We start from the raw sequence: 18,735 nt of genomic DNA, 5'->3' as shown, positions 1-18,735 counted from the left end.
TGCCATTGTGGGCCCTTTAAAATAGGGAGGAAGGTGATTGGCTGCCTGGTTTGATTGACAGGCGGAGGAGAGTCATATGTAAAGCATGTTGCTCTCTTCCACCATTTCAAGCAGGCATGCAGAGTGCTAAGAAGCATGAGGAGGCAGCAGATGAAAGTGAGAGGACCAGAAGGTGAGGAATGTCTGGAGGTGCATTATTTTTAGTGTTATACAATTTTGCTGTCGTAATGCTAATTTTTTCAATGTGCGGAGTTTCTTGTACCCCTGGCATGACAAGCTGGGGACTGCCCATATTCCTTTTTCTACACAACTAGTAAAAGTGCAGAAGATGGGGTGATCCTTTGCATCTAAGCCCCCCCCCCCATCCCTGCAATGCCTTTATGAGCAGTCCAATATTCTCCCTGATGTGAATGTTTTTTTCATGGTAGCTCTTGTTAAAAGCTCAACAGCAGGTGTGGGGTTGGCATTTTCTTTTCCTGGCTGGCAGCACATTTGTCAGTCCTAGGCATGTCACCTCAGAAGTGAGTCCTATGTTCAGTGGTCCTTATTGTCAAGTAAGTGAAGCACAGGGTTATAGCCTTAGAGTGCAAACCTACTTTCTTGGAAGTAAGTCCCATTAAATCAACCTGGGTAGGATTATGAGTAGACCTGTTTAGGATTGCTAAATCACCCTATCTGCTTAGTATGGTCAGAGTATTGTTTTCTTATCTCACTATATATGCTAAGTGACACAGTTCTCTTATCTATTCATTAACTTTTCTATTATTGCTGCAGTTCACAGGATTTACCAACGGCTTTAATCCAAATTAGCTATACTTATTACTCACTTATACATCCTGATTCCCATTAGCCCTTCCTGGAAATTAACCCCCTTCCCTTACTTACACATTGTTGGCAGAGTTTCAATATGCAAAGAGGAGCACAGCAACAGACTACTGAAGAGCCAGTTTGGCCACCCCTATCTTAAAATAATAAAATAGTTTTATTAGGAAGACAATCAACTTTGTATGGAAAGAGGAGAGAGGTCATTAGTCCTGTCTAACTAATGTTCTGCATTCATTCTGCTGAGGAGGCAATCAGGGAGTCTCCAAAGAGCAAATCAGAACATGGGAGAAGTTCCTAAGCTAGTGATGCTAAATACACGTCTCCACCAGTGCCTCCTGCAAGGCATATTTGATATGTTTCCGAATCATGTACACTACAGATCTTTCACATTCCAACCTATGTAAGGCTTGAGAAACTCTGTTTCAATGTATATGATGAAGTGTACCGGCACACATAAGCTTATACCCCAAATTAACCTTTGTTGGTCTTAAAGGTGCCGCTGAATTCATACTTTGTTCTCCTCAGTATGGTGCACCCTTTTTCATACGACCGCCATTTTGAATGATTGAATAAATATTAGCGAAGGAGGAATATGTTTTCCTTGGGGGGAGGGCAGGGGTAGAAGTAAGCCTAAGATACTGTCCAATATTGTATCTATAAAATACTCCTGCATTAACATGTCTATAGTCTATCCTTGAGATACCTGAGGCAAAAAGGTGCAGTTCTGTCCCGTCCCCCAAGATGGATGTGCTACCAATCCAAGACACCCACTCTCCTTGGCTTTCAAACAGCAGACCTTTCAGGTGTGGGGAATAAGGCAGTCCGTGTGGAGTTCTTGGATTCGAGTTCTCAGCCTATGTTACATTTTTGTACCATTGTACTTACCGTCCCTCTCAAAAAGTAGTGTGAGCCTTCCAGGTCAGGTGGCCCCTCCTTCCACCCTTTTACTCTGGGTGTGATGGGAGAGAGCTTCCTCCCTCGTTTTGACCTCCACCAGCACCCTGCGCCGAGGGGAGGGGAGAGAACATCTCTAGCCTGTAAACTGTAATTCACCAACAACCTTCAAAGCAGCTACTGTAAGCAAAGTTCTTTAAGTTAATTTTTGGAGGTAAGGCATGTTGCTTTTGCCATTTCTATGAGGAGCGAGGCAATGAATCCTTGGCTTCAGTTAGTATCCATAGTTGCCGGTAAAAACCAGGGGCTGGCACATAGAACTAAGTCCCTCCAGGGGCCATAAGGTGGGAGTAAGTTCCCCTGGAGTCGGTGGCACTTTCTGCTGAGCAAACACACCCGGGAGGAATGATCAGGCACAGGAGCTGTTCTGCGGGAGAGGGCATGCCAGCAAGAGGGCCTTCACCCCCGTGTGATAAGCCGCGTCTTTCCCACAGGGTCCTTAAAGGGGCAGGATCCTGGCTCGCCTTTGCCTCGGGACGCTTCGAGCGACGTCTTCTAGGAGGAAAACTTGCCCCCAATCTCCGTCTGAACGTGCCGCCGCCGCCTTCCTGATCTGTCCGCTCCAGGGCCCCGCAGGTATCTGAGGCGGTCTGGGATGGCCGCGTTTGTGACCAGCCGCCCCTTCCCCACCCCGCCCGGCGATGTCTCTTTAAAGTCTGCCGAAGTTGCCGCTGCGACCCCTCCCACCCCTCCCTCCCTCCTCCTGACGTCAGGGGGAAGGAGTGCGGGTCCCCACCACACGCCCACCCGCCCCAAATATTTTCAATTCATCGGGAAGCGGCTAGCAGCTGTCGTGGAAGCCCGGCTTGGCGCGGGAGGAGAGCACTGGCCCCAAGGTAGCTGCTCGGAGCCACAGGGCAGGGGGCTTCGGGAACTGGAGCTGGGGGGGAACAGGGGGCAGAAGCCCCCGGGAGGGAGAGCAGACAGGGCGATGGGGCTGGATGCGCGCTCGTCTCCCCCCCCCCCCACTCCCCGCCCGCTAAATGGGCACACTGGACAAAATCGCTCTCTCGTGGGGGGCACAAACCCCGCCGGCCCAGCGGAGAGTGTGTGTGTGCGCGTGCGTCATTTTAGTGGTGCGGGCTTTTGTGTGTGTGTGTGTGTGTGGTGGGGAGGGGTGAATGGCTGGCTGTCAGCGCCGCTTTGCCTCTCCCCTGACTGTTGGCAGCGGCTGGCTCGCCTTTCTTCCTCGCCTGCCTCCGTTTGCGGGGAGGGGGGCGGCGGCTGTGAAAGCCCCCTGCTAGGAATAGGGGGTTGGGGTTGGTCGCGTCTTTTTCACGCGGAGCCCGTCCCCTCTTCTGACTCCTGGCAAGCCCAGATAGACCTGCTGGAGGGGAGAGGAGCCGTGAGGTCCGCGGGCTCCCTTGGAGCAGAAGCCGCAAGGGGACGTGTCGTCCAGGCCAGTTTTGCAAAAGGCAAGCGGAAGGTTTCACGCTGAAGCGCCGCTCCGGCGCCCTCCCAACTCTCCCTGCCTGCCTGCCTGCCTGCGCCGCCCCGTCCGGAGGCGCCTGGAGACCGCACTGGCGTCTCGTGGGATAGCGGGCGCGAGCAAATGTGTCTGCTCCGAGCTCCTCCCGAGGGACGAGCGGGGCTCTGGGGAATGCCCCCCCCCCCCGCTGCTGATTCCCCTATTTTGGGGTGTCTCGTCAGGATGCCTGGCTGACTAAACGGCTGGCTTCCCGGTTGTGGAAGCGATGTGGGGTCTCCGTTTGCCTGACCCGGTCGGTGAGCTAGGCATTGAGCTAGGCAAGCCCATAAGAGGCTTTCCCCCGTTAAAGTACCTTATAAGCAGCATTTATGCCCAGCCGCTTTTGAAAAGCAGACGCTTTGATTCCTCCGGGGACAGAATAAACACGGTCTGTAAACGGAAGCAAGCAAACCAGAGCTATTTATTACTGTGGATGGAGCATCCATGGCTGGCTGCCGAGTCGCAGGCAGTAATGACAGTCATATCTGCTCTTTGTTACTGAGGCTTTCGGTTTGTGTGTTTAGCCCGAGAGCAGTTTTACGTAAAGTTACATTGCCCAGTAAACCCTTCAAACCCTGCATTCTCTACACACAACAGGCAGGCAGTGCAATATCTCTATTGCCAGCTGCTTTAAAAGAGTGTTTTATAACATAATTCTGCGGCTTGGCTCAAGCTGTTTTCATTAGAACAATGTGATCTTTCTAAAAAGCCTTAGAGTTTATGGGGGTCCCCAGACCAGAAGCCATCTTTTATTTCCTGCTCCCTTTATTGCTCTAGAATGCTGGGAAGGGGTGATGTGAAGGTGTCATATGTAGCTGCTTTGTGTTGTGGTGGTTTGGAGAAGACGCTTCCACTGAGATGGAGCAAGGATCAGCAGTCCTTATCTGAATACAAATGGCAAACCTTCCTCTCCCTCTCTTGTTTTAGCTCTCTTAAACCAACTGACATGTCAAGGGCTTAGCAAGGGGAGAGCCTGCACAGATATAAATCAATTTCCAATTAGACACATGCTCGAGGACAGCTATTATAACCAATGTAGGGAAGAACCGGAATGTTTGGGGAAAGGGGTACGGCCCTCTCAGGTTGTGTGTATGTGCAAAACAATGCTCACTGCTTGCTTTGGATATTAATACCTTTGGATATTAAGCCTTTGCACTAATGCTGTGCATGTGTAAACACTGGCAACAAAGATCTGGAATTAGTGGTAATTGTTCTAAAAATGGAGCCAGTTTTATTAAGATACAGAGATACAAGGCAAACGTAGAGACATTTGGTGAAACCACATGTAGTGTAACGTGTGCCCATAATGTTTTGCAAGACTAAAGAGAATGTACAAAGAAAATGGTAGGATTTAAAGATGAGAGAGAGAAGGAATCTATCAGGCTTAAACAAATTAAATATGTATGTTGCAGCTCAGTTAAAAATGCTGTCCCTGACTTTCTCTGCCTGAATCATTGCAGTAAAGAGGCCAAAGCTATTCTTGGTGTGGATGTAATGATTCTGAGATCTTGGGGGGGGGGGGGGCACCTAGTTTAATTTATAGCCAACTCCCAAATGGATAAGTCTATTCCAATAAATATTGCTTCATACATAGCAGTACTGCTACTTAGCCCTATTTAATCAAGATGAATGAGATGCTGTATGTAGATGCAGTTTATCTTTAACTGTGCAAGATTTTTAAAAAATTTGCATCATCTGCTTATCATAAGAAGAGCACTGATGGATCTGCTCAGATGGCATTTAAAACCTAATGGACTTGACTACATCCTTTTCCTGGGCGTCAACATGGCAAAGGTTCAGTGTTGGCAAGTGATACATGGAATTTACTGCTGCAGGAAGTGATGGTGGCTACAAGCACAGACAGCCTCAAGAGGAGACTTGATAAATATCTGGAGAGGAAGTCCATCAGTGGCTGTTAGCCACAGGGTATAGATGGAACACTGTGTCTGAGGCAGTCCCTGCTTACAGGGACTTTTGCCTTGACTACGTTAATCTTTTTGCAGTTTTTGCAGAATGGCATCTTCTTAAAACACACACACACAAAAACACCGCCAGAAAACCTTGGGATACCTATAGCCCTGCCTTGAACACAAAGGGGCTGTTTCTTGCATGTCATTAAAAAGCTGTTGTTGTGTTTTCTGTTGCTGTAACAGACATCCTTATGTGTCATGTGGGGAACTGTATGCCATAACATATTGTAGGACAGGAGGAACCAATTGCAGCAGTTCACATAGTACAGAACACCAATGCTATTTGCTTGATTCAAGTAGGATCTGGAAACAAGGAACATCCTTTGCTGGGATGGTGGCCCTTCTGCTCAATCTGAGAAGAACATTTTTTACAGTTCTTTCCCAAAGCTCTTTTGCTCATGATTTGTATACTTCTGCAATGCTGGCTCGTCCCATTTCTCCCGGATTGGCCTTAATGATTTATCCCTGGGTTTTTATGCCAATGGTTGTAACAATCTGGAATGCTTGGTCAAGTGTTAAAGATCTGATTCTTTGTTTATCTTGCAAGAAGCTAGAAAAATTACCAACCACTCTATTTATTCTGAACCATTGATAGAACTCCTGAAGATCGTGCCTTATCAATACATTAGCTCTGATAAAAGTTAATGTCTCCTTCACTTCCAGTGTAGCAAATGCCTGTGTCATAATCCTTCCGTTGTGGGACTGAACCATAATGGATCTAACTGATCTGGCACTTCATAGGCTTTAGCAATCATGAAGCTTTTTACACCAAATATCACCTAGTTATGACAGATAATTAAGAATAATTTATTTTCACTGAAACTGCCCACTACTGTTATTAAAGCTTTAATGGAAAGAAAGATTGATATAATCATCATACCTAATAAAAAGCATTGGGCACTACCAGGCCCCTCCCTGATTGGCCCTCAGTTGAAAGGTCCTCCCCCACTGAGGACCAGAGAGGCTCTTCTCTGTCCCCCTCCTCCTTCCACATCACCTGAAGAGAAAGAGCTGGCAGGAGGGCTTGGGTGACCAACTGGGTAAGCTCTACTACATTCGTGGTGCCTCTCCCAACCGCTCTGCCACAGCTGCCCTGTCTGCCCTTCTCCACAGAGGCAAAAGTGGGAGGCCAAAAAGTTCTTGCACAATGCCCCCCCCCAGCTCTGCCTCAGAATGGGTAGGCCAGCTTATTGGATGGGCCACCCCCACGTGCAGGAGCTTTATGGTGCTCACCCTGCAGCTTCCCGCCTTTGTCTCTGTAGAGAAGGGTGATTGGAGAACGATGCGGCAGAGCACACCTAACTGATTGCCTAGATGTTCCTGGCTTTTACTCCTGCCAGCTCTTCCTCTTCAGGTGGAGTAGGAGTAGGGAAACGCAGCAGGGAAGAGCTTCTCATTGGCCCTCAGTGGGGTTGGTGTTTCCACTGAGGAGCAATCAGGGGCCCAGCACATCATCGGGTAGTACCCAAAGCTTTTTATTAGGGATCATGATGATGATCAGTGTCAAGCTTTCACCAAGAAAAGACAACTTTCACATCCAGATTTAGAGACAGCTCTAATATTAAATATATTAAAATTGTGAAATGACTAGTGGATGTTAGGATGGATATTTTGTATGTTCTATTACTCCTGCACAAAAAGCGAGGAGATACAGGCTGAGGTATTAGCAAGCACTTAGCCTTTCACAAAGGTTTGGGAATTCTGCTGAATGATGGATCCGCAGGCTGGCAGTTGTCTTTGGGCAGCTGCACTATCTGTAACTGAGTTAATGGCCTGTGAAATATGGGCTAGATTTGGATTTGGGCCTTAGTCTGCCAGCTTCCCATCCTTTGAGCAGGTTAATTTAGAACAGGAGTAGTCAACCCGTGGTCCTCCAGATGTCCATGGACTACATTTTCCATGAGCCCCTGCCAGTGTTTGCTTCTGTCCAGTGCTGACATACCAGTGCTGACACTATGTGTGCATTCAGTGTGCCTCCCTTATGCTGTTTCTTTACTATCAGCACTGAGTCATTTTCCTCTGTCTTCAGTTAAGTCAATCAGCCTTTTATTGACTTGGCTGAGTCCTGAACCCTTATAGGGAACAGGGAATAACTGCAGTTCAAGTCTGGCATGATATAAGCACCATTTCGGCAAGTGAGAAGAAATCCAAGTAAGCAGGTGGGACTTGATAGTGCAGAAGGCCACTCTTAGCCAAGAGCTCAGTTTCCCTCCTAGATGCTAGAGTGGTTGATGAAAGCTGTTTCCCTTCTTTCCTGCTCCCAGCATGGCTGATTCTCTGTTTCTGGCCTTGTGGTATTATGAGCATAGCAGGGTGTTAGTCGCTGTGCTGCTATTTTTCGCTGCAGGTTGGACTGGGAGATGGCAGGGGATGAAGAGAAGTATAGATTATTTACGGGCTGCAGTGGCATGAGATCACTGAAGTACAGAATCTCTGTGGCCTAAAAATTACAGTGATTCTGAGGCTAATTCTTGAGTCCATAAGCAAGCCACCACCTATTAATTATCTGTTCAACACAGATGGCTGATGAAAATGGTTAACAAAGACAGAAGCATCTTTGCCGCAGCTGGGGAGGGCTTCCTTTCAGCAGCATGGTGGCCAAAAGTGACAAACTCATAATCTCCCAGGAGGAATAGAAAAATCACAGCAGGCAGCACTAGGTGATAGCATATAATCACCTGAATTACACTTGGGTGCTTCTGTCTTTTTGGCAGAGGTGTTGAAACAGTCTCTGGGCCCAGGCTGTTTTAAGATTAGAAGAAGGGAGGTGAGACAGCCTCTTAACAGCTTAGCAGTCTTTCTGCTCCATTCCATGTTCTCTTGTTGGAGATGGGGAACCATCCAAAAGACAGAAGTGACAGGAAAGAGTTGTCCAGTAAGAATGTTTGGGAGGCAGGGCTGAACATCAGAACTAACAAGCAGCCACAAACATTAATGGCCAATATCCATTGTAACAAAACCTTCCATTTACAGGGTAATCCTAACCCTTCTAAATCCATTGGAGTCAGCTGACAGATGAGGCTGCCTTATATTGTATCAGACCATGGCCCATTAAGATTTATATTGTCTGCTCAGTCTGGTGGCAGCTCTCCAGGGGCGTCACATTGAGGTCTTCCACATCACCTGCTGCCTGATCCTTTTAACTAGAGAAGCCAGGAGTTGAACCTGGGACCTTCAGGACTGTAATGAGTCACTACAAATATTGATTTGACTTCTTGTCTAAAGCAGCTTCCTCTAAGTGCTGTATAGCTCTGTGTGTACACATTCACTGAATATGGGGAAATGGTCTAAGAAATTATAATAGAATCTATTAGAATTTGTCTTGGACCATTTCCCCATATTCAGTGAAATATTTCCCCATATGCAATAGAATCTATTGAGATTCTGGCCATCCATTTCCACTGAGACTCTAGGACCTCTTTGAATATGGGGCTGTAATATATTTTCTAGAGAGCTTCCTTTGGGCTCAGGTCTATTTGGTGAACTGTTAAGGGATACCTTATGCGAGGTTTCTAGGCTGGCAGTTTATCTAGGCTCTGTTTTAAAGCTAATCAGAAAGCTGTTCATTTTGTGCAGGGTCATGGAAAGAGAAATTGTTCTGCTCTGCCTCCATGTATGACACAGTGAGCACTTACCACTAAAACCTCTTGATGTGTGGCTACTGGGAAGCATCCCCAGATGTTGGCTGCCTCTGAACAACTGGGAGGCAACTGCTGTTGCTCCCTCAAGGTGACTCATGCATTGCTCTTCAAGGGTTTCAGAGAAGAAAAGAGTGCGATTTTGTTTGTGTGAATGATGTCTTCCTCATCCCTTGCTTCTTTGATCCTCACTTGATAAAGTGCCAGGCCAAAAAACTTTTAAAATACCAGTCTTTGAAGCTAAGAGGGTTTGGATTTCATGAGATTGTGGTATTTGATACATTTTCTTTCTTTCAGAAAGGATTGTCAGTAGAGATGTTCAATAAGAAATACAATTGCTCACCGTTGTGCTACACGGTTTTCTTTGATGTCATGTTTTCATCGCAAGGGTATTGCATTTCACATCTCTGGATGTGTTATGCTTTGGAAAATGAAATTTTCTCCCCAGGTAAAACATCCACTGTTTTTGATTTGCCATATGGCCTTCCAGGGTGCTGTTGGCTGACCATCAGGTAAATAGCCCCATAAGACTCCTCCCCACCTAGCTTTCAGCCTTTGTGTGTATTGTTGCCTAGCCAAGGGGTCAGCATAATTTCTCCTTCTTCTGCCCTGCTTGTTATATAACAGAAGTTATCCCTTCCCCCTTTTGTACTTGAGCCTTATACAGTTCTGAGGATCCCCGTTTATAGATGCCAAAGATGGATGATATTCTTTAGAACATTTGGCTTTCCCTCTTTGCTTACATCATATGTTGTATTCAGAAGCCAACACTTGCTCACCTCTTTCCCACTGATGCCACTTCTCTCACTCCAGGAAACGGCCACGCCATGTCATCTGATCAGACTTCCCATTCTACCGTGCCACCTCTTCATTCTCCAAAATCACCAGTATGGCCTACTTTTCCCTTTAACCGGGAGGGAAGCAGGATCTGTGAAAGGGGTAACCACCTTCTCCGGGATTTACCTAGCCCCCTTCCCACCAAAAGAACCAGGACATACTCTGCGTAAGTAGTCATACTTTACCCTGAAGACAAGATGGTTGAAGTATTTTGCAGATTGATAATGCAACGTGGATTTAAAACTGCAGTTTATAAAGACATCCTCTCTTATATTTCTAAACTGAATTGTGGAATTTATAGCAAGTACAAAGTTTAACATGAGTATGTCTGAATTTATGCACAACTGCTTCACCTATTGTCTAGACTGTGGGGGAGTGGTAGATCTGAAATATTATTTTCTAGGAAGAGCTGAACATCTCAGCAACAAACATCAAACTAGACCAACTAATTTTCTTCTTCCTTTTCTCCCTCCTTCCCTCTCCTTTCCAGGACGGCTCGTGCCTCTGCCGGTCCTGTTTACAAGGGGGTATGCAAACAGTTTTCACGGTCCCAGGGCCATGGTTTCATTACCCCAGAGACTGGTTCAGAGGATATATTTGTCCATGTGTCTGAGTAAGTCCCATGGTGGGGGGAATAGAGTGCAAAACCTCTCATGTCTCTCAGCATTTCTGTATAAGGATGCCAGCCTCCATGTGGGACTTGGGGATCCCTTGGAATCAATTCTCCTGGATAGCAGATAGCAGAGATCTATTCTCCTGGATAAAATGGGTGCTTTGGAGGCTCCATCCCAAAATGTCCAGGAGTTTCCCAGTCTGGATCTAGGAACCCTACCTTTCCATCCCATGCCAGTGGCCAGGGAGGATCTGGCAACCCTATACTGTGCATGACGGCATGTTTGTGCAGCTAGTGCTCCTTGCATCAGTAACACCACAGTAACCCATACTATGGGAGCTACCATGCTGTGCTGTTTCATTACCAGAATGCTGATGGAAGAAAGCTTTTAATTCATGAGTTCAGTGGAGTCTTAAATAATGGCTGCTTGAAACATCCTGTAACAGTAATTCCATACAACTTAAAAGCTGCTGTATCATAACATCTCTATTGTATCTACTTCTGCTCATTGTTCTGATAATCTCATCTATACCTCTGCAATACAAAGCCCACAAGAAAATCCAGTTTATCTACAATTTTCAGATAAAGCAATGCAGTATACATACCCTTCAGGCAAAGTCTGTGTGTTTAATGCTTACATAGTTTCTAAACATGTTATTTTCACATGAGGGCTACTTTGACTGGATACAATGAGATCTGCTCCTGAGAAGCTGCACTTGAACTGGGCTGCAATGGGGATGGTAATCTCTGAGGTTATAAAAATGGAAGACATATTGATTTCTCCTTGAAAGCCAGCCACACAAACTGTAGTATAAGGTAAAGGTAAAGGTATCCCCTGTGCAAGCACCGAGTCATGTCTGACCCTTGGGGTGATGCCCTCCAGCGTTTTCATGGCAGACTCAATACGGGGTGGTTTGCCAGTGCCTTCCCCAGTCATTACCGTTTACTCCCCAGCAAGCTGGGTACTCATTTTACCGACCTCGGAAGGATGGAAGGCTGAGCCAACCTTGAGCCGGCTGCTGGGATCGAACTCCCAGCCTCATGGGCAAAGCTTTCAGACAGCTGCCTTACCACTCTGCGCCACAAGAGTATAGTTGAGCTCAAATGCTGAGTGGAAAAGGGAATTGTGATAATCAAAGTGTTAAAATGGTCTAGCATTTACTTTTCTGATACCAAATTATGGGCCTCCTTTCCCTTCCTTTGAATCAATTGCATCCAACTTTCAACATAAATGGCTCCCTACTTTGTGAGAGCTGGAGGTATTCTGAGTAGCTCCTTAAATATCTGAAATCTGAAATAAAAGAATTCCAAGTAATATGGCAGGAGAAGTATCCTTAAGTTAAAACTTCCCAAATTTATTTTCCTAATTACAGAACAGATAATGAAATCTCCCGGTTTCTCTTTAGGCAAGTTTTGGAACGCCTAGTCCAGGGCATGAGGCTTTAGAAATGGTCATCAAAAGGAACAATAAACCTTTGTCACATCTTCTATAGACGATTGCAACAGAATGGAGTGAAGGAATGGAATGTATTTTCTTTGATTGCTTGTTAATAGTTTGTGGATGAATTGGGAACAGATGAACTTCCAGTGGCAACATTTTAATTTTCTTTTAAACCCTTCTTGCCTTGATTTTGATATCATAGTACTTCATATTTAAGCACTTCTTCAGATGGGTGTCCTTACAGAGCTCACCTTGCACAAAGAGGTGTTTAGCTTCCTCCAGTTTTTGTATTGCAATTGGTACTTGTTGTGCTTTTGTGATGAGGAGGCTCAGAGCAGCTGGTGTTTCCAATAAATTTTCCAGGCACTCATCAGACTGCAAACAACACAAGAGCACTGTGTACTTATACAAGCTATTATTGAGGCCTGTTTTTATATCTGGGGTGTATTAAGACACCTTATTTAGCCAAAGTGTTAAATGTGCTTGAACACTGCTTGCTGCCTTCTGGGTTACCCGCAATGTATGAATGCAGCTGTTTTTTGCCTCATAGGCCATTGGGGTTCTAAACACAAGACTTCAAATACTTGTTAGTATGTGTGCAGGGAACACTCAGTTAATCAAAGCAAGTTTTTAATTAACTATAGCTAAGATATTTAAATGTCACAGCTTCCAGGCTTGAAGGCTATTGTTCTATGAAAGTCTCAACTTGCAAAACGACAATGACTAAAATTCTGGGGGGTGATTTTCAGATTGTTTTGTAGATATATTCCCTTATTTTGTGTTGCAGAACACCAGTGATTCTTCATCTTAATTTAGTTCAGGATTCTAAAATGTTCCTTCTTCCTTTTCTTTTCAGCATTGAGGGGGAGTATGTCCCAGTAGAAGGAGATGAGGTCACATACAAAATCTGCCCCATCCCACCAAAGAATCAGAAGTTCCAGGCTGTGGAGGTGGTGCTCACTCACTTAGCTCCACACACAAAGCATGAAACATGGTCTGGTCAGATAATTGGCTCATAAACTGCCTTTTTATGTTGCTATTTGAAGCCTGTGGGTCAACTCCACCAAGAAGGGGAGTTGGGTGGTGGTGTGGGTGGTGGAGCAGATGCAGGAGCAAGAGGAGCCAGGCTGGCGTTTTTTGTTTCCAGTGTGACCTGTTTGCGTTTATATCTTGTCTTTTTCTAAGGTTTACCTTTATGTTTGCAACTGTAAATTTTTTCAAGATGGTAAGCAGGAAGTTCAGAAAGAGCTGTGGAGTGGACTTCCTCTAATTTGTCCCAGTTGTATCTATTTGGACAAAAATCAGAGCTCCTATTTTGTGTTTGTGTGTGTGTCCATACAGAAACACTGGTACCTTGCTGCTACTCTAGATGCATTCAAACACCTGTCCATATAAGACCTATTTCCATCAGTTTCTCAAGAGCAGCCATGACCCGACAGTCCTCCCCCAGGGTGCATTAAGTTCTTTCTTGGCTAGAGGAGGAACTGAAGGAGATGTGCATGTTCTTGAAAGTATTGGAACAGCAGTGTCTTCCAGAGCCTTTCTTAAGTGGTGCCATCTGCTGAGATACTTGAAGGTGTTTGGCTTCTCCCAGCTATCTCACTCCGGACAAGGGAGGAACCAGATGATTTCTACTCATCCCAGTGTATAAATAGTACTTTCTGGATAGCCAGGTGAGCTTTCAGTGGTCTTGTTGCTCTAGTTATAGATACTGTTCTCAGCCCCTCCCCCCCACATCTGTCACAAACAGATAAGTAGTCTGTACAGAACCAGTAGAAAGAATACCTCAATGTAGAGGGTTTCTAAAATAATAAATGTGATTGAGGATCTCTCCTTCTGCCGTGTTAACACCTAAATTTGTCATACTGATATGATACAGAGAAAAAACACTGGTTTTACTCTGTCACTTTAGTCAATTAAGGGGGTGGAATGGAGCATTGGATAGAAGGGGGTTGTTATTGGAAATGGTTTTGGAACTCTTAGATTTTGTGATCTTCCATCCACAAAGCCATGGTTTGAAGTGCTTTGCACTGGAACCGATGGGTATTAAATGTTTTGATACCATAGAGCAGCTTAAGTAGGTGTTCTTGTAGTTGTCTATTGCTCTTCACTAATGCATTTACAAACATGCTGATTTTGGATATTATACATAAAATCATAGGTACAACATAAATGCTGTACTAATCTTTCCCTTTGAACACAATTGCAGAACTGTGGCACAGAGCCCATCTTGTTTAAGGGCCCAGAAGGAGAGAATGGTCTAGATGAGGAATATCAACTTGAAAAGAAACACTAGTAATAGATCTTCCCAGGACCAACTGATAATTCACACATACCCTGCTTGCGCAAGCTAAAAACACTTTTTCAGCCCTGCAAAGACGAGATGGGAGTCTAAAATCAGAATATTCCTGCTTTTGGCCATATAAGCTATATAGTAGACCCTTTATCTGTTACTTTTAAAGAACAGAACCTTTGTATTGCATAAAACCTCTGTGCATAAAATGACTCCCCTCCCCTTGTGCTATCACACAACAGTGGTTTGTTCCAGATAGCCCCAGTTGTGGCAATGTTTTGTTTCCAGTTTGCTTGACTTTACAGATTTGTGACAGTGGCATTGTTGTGATAGTATTGACACAGTTCTCTTATTTCTGTCCATTGCAGAATGGTCCTCTTCCCACTTTTCTTTTAAAAATACAGCTATACTCGGTGGAGCCAAATGAATAGAGGTTCCCTTTAATCCCCACGGCTAATAGCCATAGATGGACATCCATATCCTCCACAAATATGTTTAGGCTCCTTTTAAAGCCCTGTAGACTAGTGACCATTACTGACAGTGATTTCTACAATTTAATTACTAATGGATGGAAAAAGTACCTCCTTTTGTCTTGAGCCACCTGCGTGCCAAATGCATTGGGTCCCCCTGAGTTCTAGAATTACAAGAAATCCACTTCCTTCATCCCGTGCATAATTCTGTAGCCCTTTGTCTTGTTTCCCCTGAGACATCTTTTCTTCTAAGCTGAAGAGCCTCCAGCCTTTCCTCACAGGAAAGGGACTCCAATCTCCTAGTCATCATGGTTGCCACTTTCTGAACCTTTTCCAGCTCTGCAGTGTCTTTCTTAAGGGATGACAACCAGAACTGCATGCAGTATTTCAAATGAGTCTGCACCATAGATGTATATAAGGGATTACAACCCTGGTTGTTTTTATTTTCAGCTCCTTTCCTAATAACATCCAGCCTTTGGCCACACAGTGAGCTATCAATTACAGCCTTAACATCTTTCCCTTTCTGTGACATCAGTCTGGAGCATTTGTGGAAACATAAATTGAGGACGGTCTGGGGAAATGAGGGCTCACCCTGGGCTGTTCTTTCTGTATCAGTCACACACAGCTTAGAACTGCCATACAGACCCTTAACATCTAGAGAGCCACAGTTTGGCCATCCTTGGTTTAAGCCCTTCATAATTCAACCTCAGTTCAAATTGGGGAGGAGACTGTGAGAACATTCAAGCCTTAAAAAGAGGGAGATGTAAGAACAGATCTACCACCATGTCTAGTTTGGTCCCAAGGCACATAGCTTCTCTATGAAAACACTGGTGTATATTTCAATGCAAGGCAAAAAATGCTCTTAAATTAAAGAATTATTATCCTACTGTAGTAACATCTAAAATAGAATGCATCTTCTGGGTCATGTATGGTGGCTAAGGCACAAGAGAACATCATTTTGTTCTGCTTCATCTCCCAAGACATAGGCTAGTATATTAATTGTTGGAAGTATTTTCTAGTTGTGATTTCTGGATGTTGCAGGTAGTATTGTTTCTTCCAGTAGAATTCACTTGCTCCCTTTTTTTTTTTTAACCTTCTGTATCCTTAATCTACTATGGAGACTGTCTGTAGTACTGAAGTCAATGCGGGTTTTGTGAGGCAGATGGAAGATTTTGGGTCTCAATGGTGACACACAGGGCACTAATAGAAACTGCTTCCACCACTTCTGTTTAGTGTGTCCAGCCTTCTCAAAATGTTTACTTCTCTCTCTGGGATAAACAGGGTCATGTTGAAAGCACAAACATTTCTAATAATCTAGACATTCCAAGTAGAAAAATTTGCTAGGCTAGAATGAGCTTGTGATAGGTCTGCATGGTGATGGTCCAATGAATGAGGACATCTCTATGGTGATGCTATGTGATTTCTTGGCTTCATGGAGAACATGAAAGCCTGATATATTAGAAAGAAATGCCATTGATCTACAGGTTCATGAGGGTACTTTAGTGGAAGTTGTCCATCCACAGTAGGCATGTGTGTGAAAGGCTATGGACTCATGATTGAGAGGGAAATAAATTCCTGTGGTATGCTAGAACCATGAGAATGAGAATGTAATCTGTAAAGATGTGTTTTTGTGTGGGATTAATGTGGCTAATACACAATTGACTTCACAATTCTCTCTTGGGACTTTAGTCCGCAGAGATACTCAACCTCCTGCAATCAGCAGTGTGTGTACATATGAAAGACTGATCAGCCCGTTTAGGATGTGTGCTCTGAGTGACTAAGTACATGGTAGTGTTATGCCCTAACAGGCTATCATACTTCCTCCAAGGACATTTCAGCTCTGCCTAAACAGAACAATGCCTAAACAGAACTATGGGAAATTTTATGCAGAGGTGCATGAAGAAGTCAGCACTTCTCATCTATATTGAGCCTGGAGGATCGAATAAAGTCCTGATAAGAAAATGAGAAACCATTGGGATTATTTGCTGATTTTCTGCCTTTATGTGCCAATGACACGTACAGCCAGAGATAAGGTTGGGTGTATTTTCTAGTTTGGCCCCTACTCTTCTCCCTAATATCCTAGCTCTTACATACAGGGCATTTATGTGGAGTATTAAAATTGGACTTTCTTTATGGGCTATGTGAAACAAAGTCCAGGGAGAGTCTACCATGGGAATGTAGCTCTGCTCTCAAAGTTAAATGCAAATGATTTAACTTAGTTAGCAGCACTACTAAGGGTGGCAAACTACATTTTGAGGAGCAAACTGAAGTTCTCCTGTTTCTGTGGCCCGCAGTAATCCAACTGACAAGTTATAAGAATGCTCTTGGCCCTGTTGAACAGAATGAGGCACATTCACAGTGACTTTAGGGCTGGAATAGAGGTGACATGGGATATCTAACAGGATTTTATCTTTTTTAAAACACTGAGGCAGTCATGGAAGATTTTCTAGTTTGTCTGGAGAAGTGGGACAAAGGCGAATGTTGTTTTGATACTTCCCTTCTCATGCCACTTCCCCAATTTAATTCCCTGAAGGTGCTATTAGTTCTACTCACCTCCTCAATCCATTGGCAAATATCAATTTCAGGCAGGGAAGTGATATGACATTAAATAACCTTTTCTCAGACTTCTTACTCCAGACAAAATCAGAATGCTTATTATTACTTAAAATAAAAGAATGCTGATTATAGATCTCCTGCATCATTTCTGTTTTGGCTTTTAGAGTCAAATTATACTTCAGTGCTGTGGATAAGTCCACATGGGAAGGAGGTACAATAGGAGAAGGGAGTGTTTAAAAGGGTCTTTAAATGGATGAGCTCTTGCTAGGAATTGGTTTGTGGAAGGAATTTTTTTGGAACTTTTTCCAAGGGGCAACAACAGCTGTCTGGCATCAGTGGCGGAGGATTGGAGTCTTGGCCAAGTTTAAGGTGTTGATCTTGACCTTTAAGGCCATATGCGATCTGGGCCCTGCTAATCTAAGGGACCGTCTCTAAGAATATATTGCCAGAAGAGCTTTATGCTTGGCCTATTCAAACAGGCTAGTAGTCCCCAGCCCCAAAGAAATGCAGCTGACCTTGACCAAAGCCCAGGGCCAATGAGCTCCCAGAAAACATCAGGCCTTGTCAGAGATCACAGAGTTTCACAGGGCCAGTAAACCATAGCTCTTCCACCAGGTCTATGATTGAGGCCGATATAGTAGCTAACATCTAATTTGGACTCCCCCCTATATTACACCCTGCATCATACCCTAGGATCCTGGCTCTGGACTTCTGGATTTTAGATTTTATAACTTTAACATGTTTTAAATATAATTAATTGTATTGCAGTATGTATGCTGTCAGCCACCCAGAGTCCGCCTTGGTGGAAAGGGCAGATTATAAATTTAAAGGACAAAGGAAGAAAAAAAAAGGGTCCAGAGGCAGCCATTTCCCCCTCTCCCTGCTGTGTATCCAGGACCCTATGTGTGACCTGCTTCCTGTGACAACCATGGGGCCTCTGCTGCTGGTGTGCTTATATTAAATCAGTGGCTTCTACCCACTGCCCCTCTTCTCAAAGGTGCAATACCAGCTGGAGCTCCAGGACATGGTGACATATCTCTGGGAATGCTTTTGGTTTTCAGAAATAATGTTGTTACCTAAGGAGTCTTTTGTGTTTTTACAACTTTAGTGTGGTCCTTACCTGTTTGATCCCATGTTGACCTCTGTAACACTGGCAATAAACCATTAAAGTGACTTTCCTCTTTTGCTTTTTTTCCCCTTTTGTAAGGTGATTCCTTAGAGCAGTGGTCCCCAATCCCCGGTCCGGGGACCAGTACCGGTCCGCTGATCAGTCGGTACTGGGCCGTAGCTCCTCCTTGTCCTCCTCCCTGGCTGCTGCCCTGCCACTCTGCTGCCGGCCCACCTTTGACGCTCTCCGGCGGCCGCCATGCCTAGGGCTCCCCCTCAGCATGGCACTGCGCAGCTGCTGCTGGCAGCGCCCCACAGTGGGCGGCGGCGGGAAAGCAAGCGGAGCAGGAGCTCAGGCGGCAGTGGCGACATCCCTCAACAAAAGACTACCCCTCCCCCGGGCCTCAGTAAAATTGTCAAGCGTTGACCGGTCCCCGGTGATAAAAAGGTCAGGGACCACTGCCTTAGAGCACAGGAATGACATCTGGACAGCTTTGAACAAGTGTGTGTATGTGTGTTGGGGAAGGTGGTGTTTACTATAAACACAAGATATTAGGGTGCTA

The 18,735-nt window shown here is 44.9% G+C and overlaps 1 protein-coding gene across 4 annotated transcripts; it reads left to right on the top strand.

Moving 5' to 3' along the window:
* The first annotated feature begins 140 nt into the window (after nucleotides 1-140).
* On the top strand, nucleotides 141-18,238 carry CSDC2 (cold shock domain containing C2). Of its 4 annotated transcripts, XM_077339373.1 has the most exons (5): nucleotides 1,767-1,901; nucleotides 2,214-2,355; nucleotides 9,669-9,858; nucleotides 10,183-10,305; nucleotides 12,603-18,238. In XM_077339373.1, exons 3-5 carry the CDS (start codon nucleotides 9,683-9,685, stop codon nucleotides 12,763-12,765), a joined length of 462 nt encoding a protein of 153 aa, XP_077195488.1. In that variant the 5' UTR covers nucleotides 1,767-1,901; nucleotides 2,214-2,355; nucleotides 9,669-9,682; the 3' UTR covers nucleotides 12,766-18,238. The 4 variants fall into 4 exon arrangements, with proteins under 4 accessions (XP_077195486.1, XP_077195488.1, XP_077195487.1 ...); XM_077339371.1 differs by lacking the exons at nucleotides 1,767-1,901; nucleotides 2,214-2,355 and adding an exon at nucleotides 141-172; XM_077339372.1 differs by lacking the exons at nucleotides 1,767-1,901; nucleotides 2,214-2,355 and adding an exon at nucleotides 2,487-2,615.
* Nucleotides 18,239-18,735: the final 497 nt, after the last annotated feature.

Source organism: Paroedura picta, chromosome 5 (genome assembly GCF_049243985.1).
Source record: "Paroedura picta isolate Pp20150507F chromosome 5, Ppicta_v3.0, whole genome shotgun sequence".
In the NCBI taxonomy this organism is placed as follows: domain Eukaryota; kingdom Metazoa; phylum Chordata; class Lepidosauria; order Squamata; family Gekkonidae; genus Paroedura; species Paroedura picta.
Note: the sequence above shows the minus strand (reverse complement) of the source record. Positions and strands in the feature narration are given on the sequence as shown.

Bases quoted from the DNA above. Each gene is read 5' to 3' on its own strand.
- CSDC2 (XM_077339371.1), top strand. From the start codon at position 151: ATGAAAGTGAGAGGACCAGAAG. The intron at 173-9,668 runs GTGAGGAATGTC...CTCTCACTCCAG, and splicing joins GAAAGTGAGAGGACCAGAAG to GAAACGGCCACGCCATGTCA. The intron at 10,306-12,602 runs GTAAGTCCCATG...TTTTCTTTTCAG, and splicing joins ATATTTGTCCATGTGTCTGA to CATTGAGGGGGAGTATGTCC.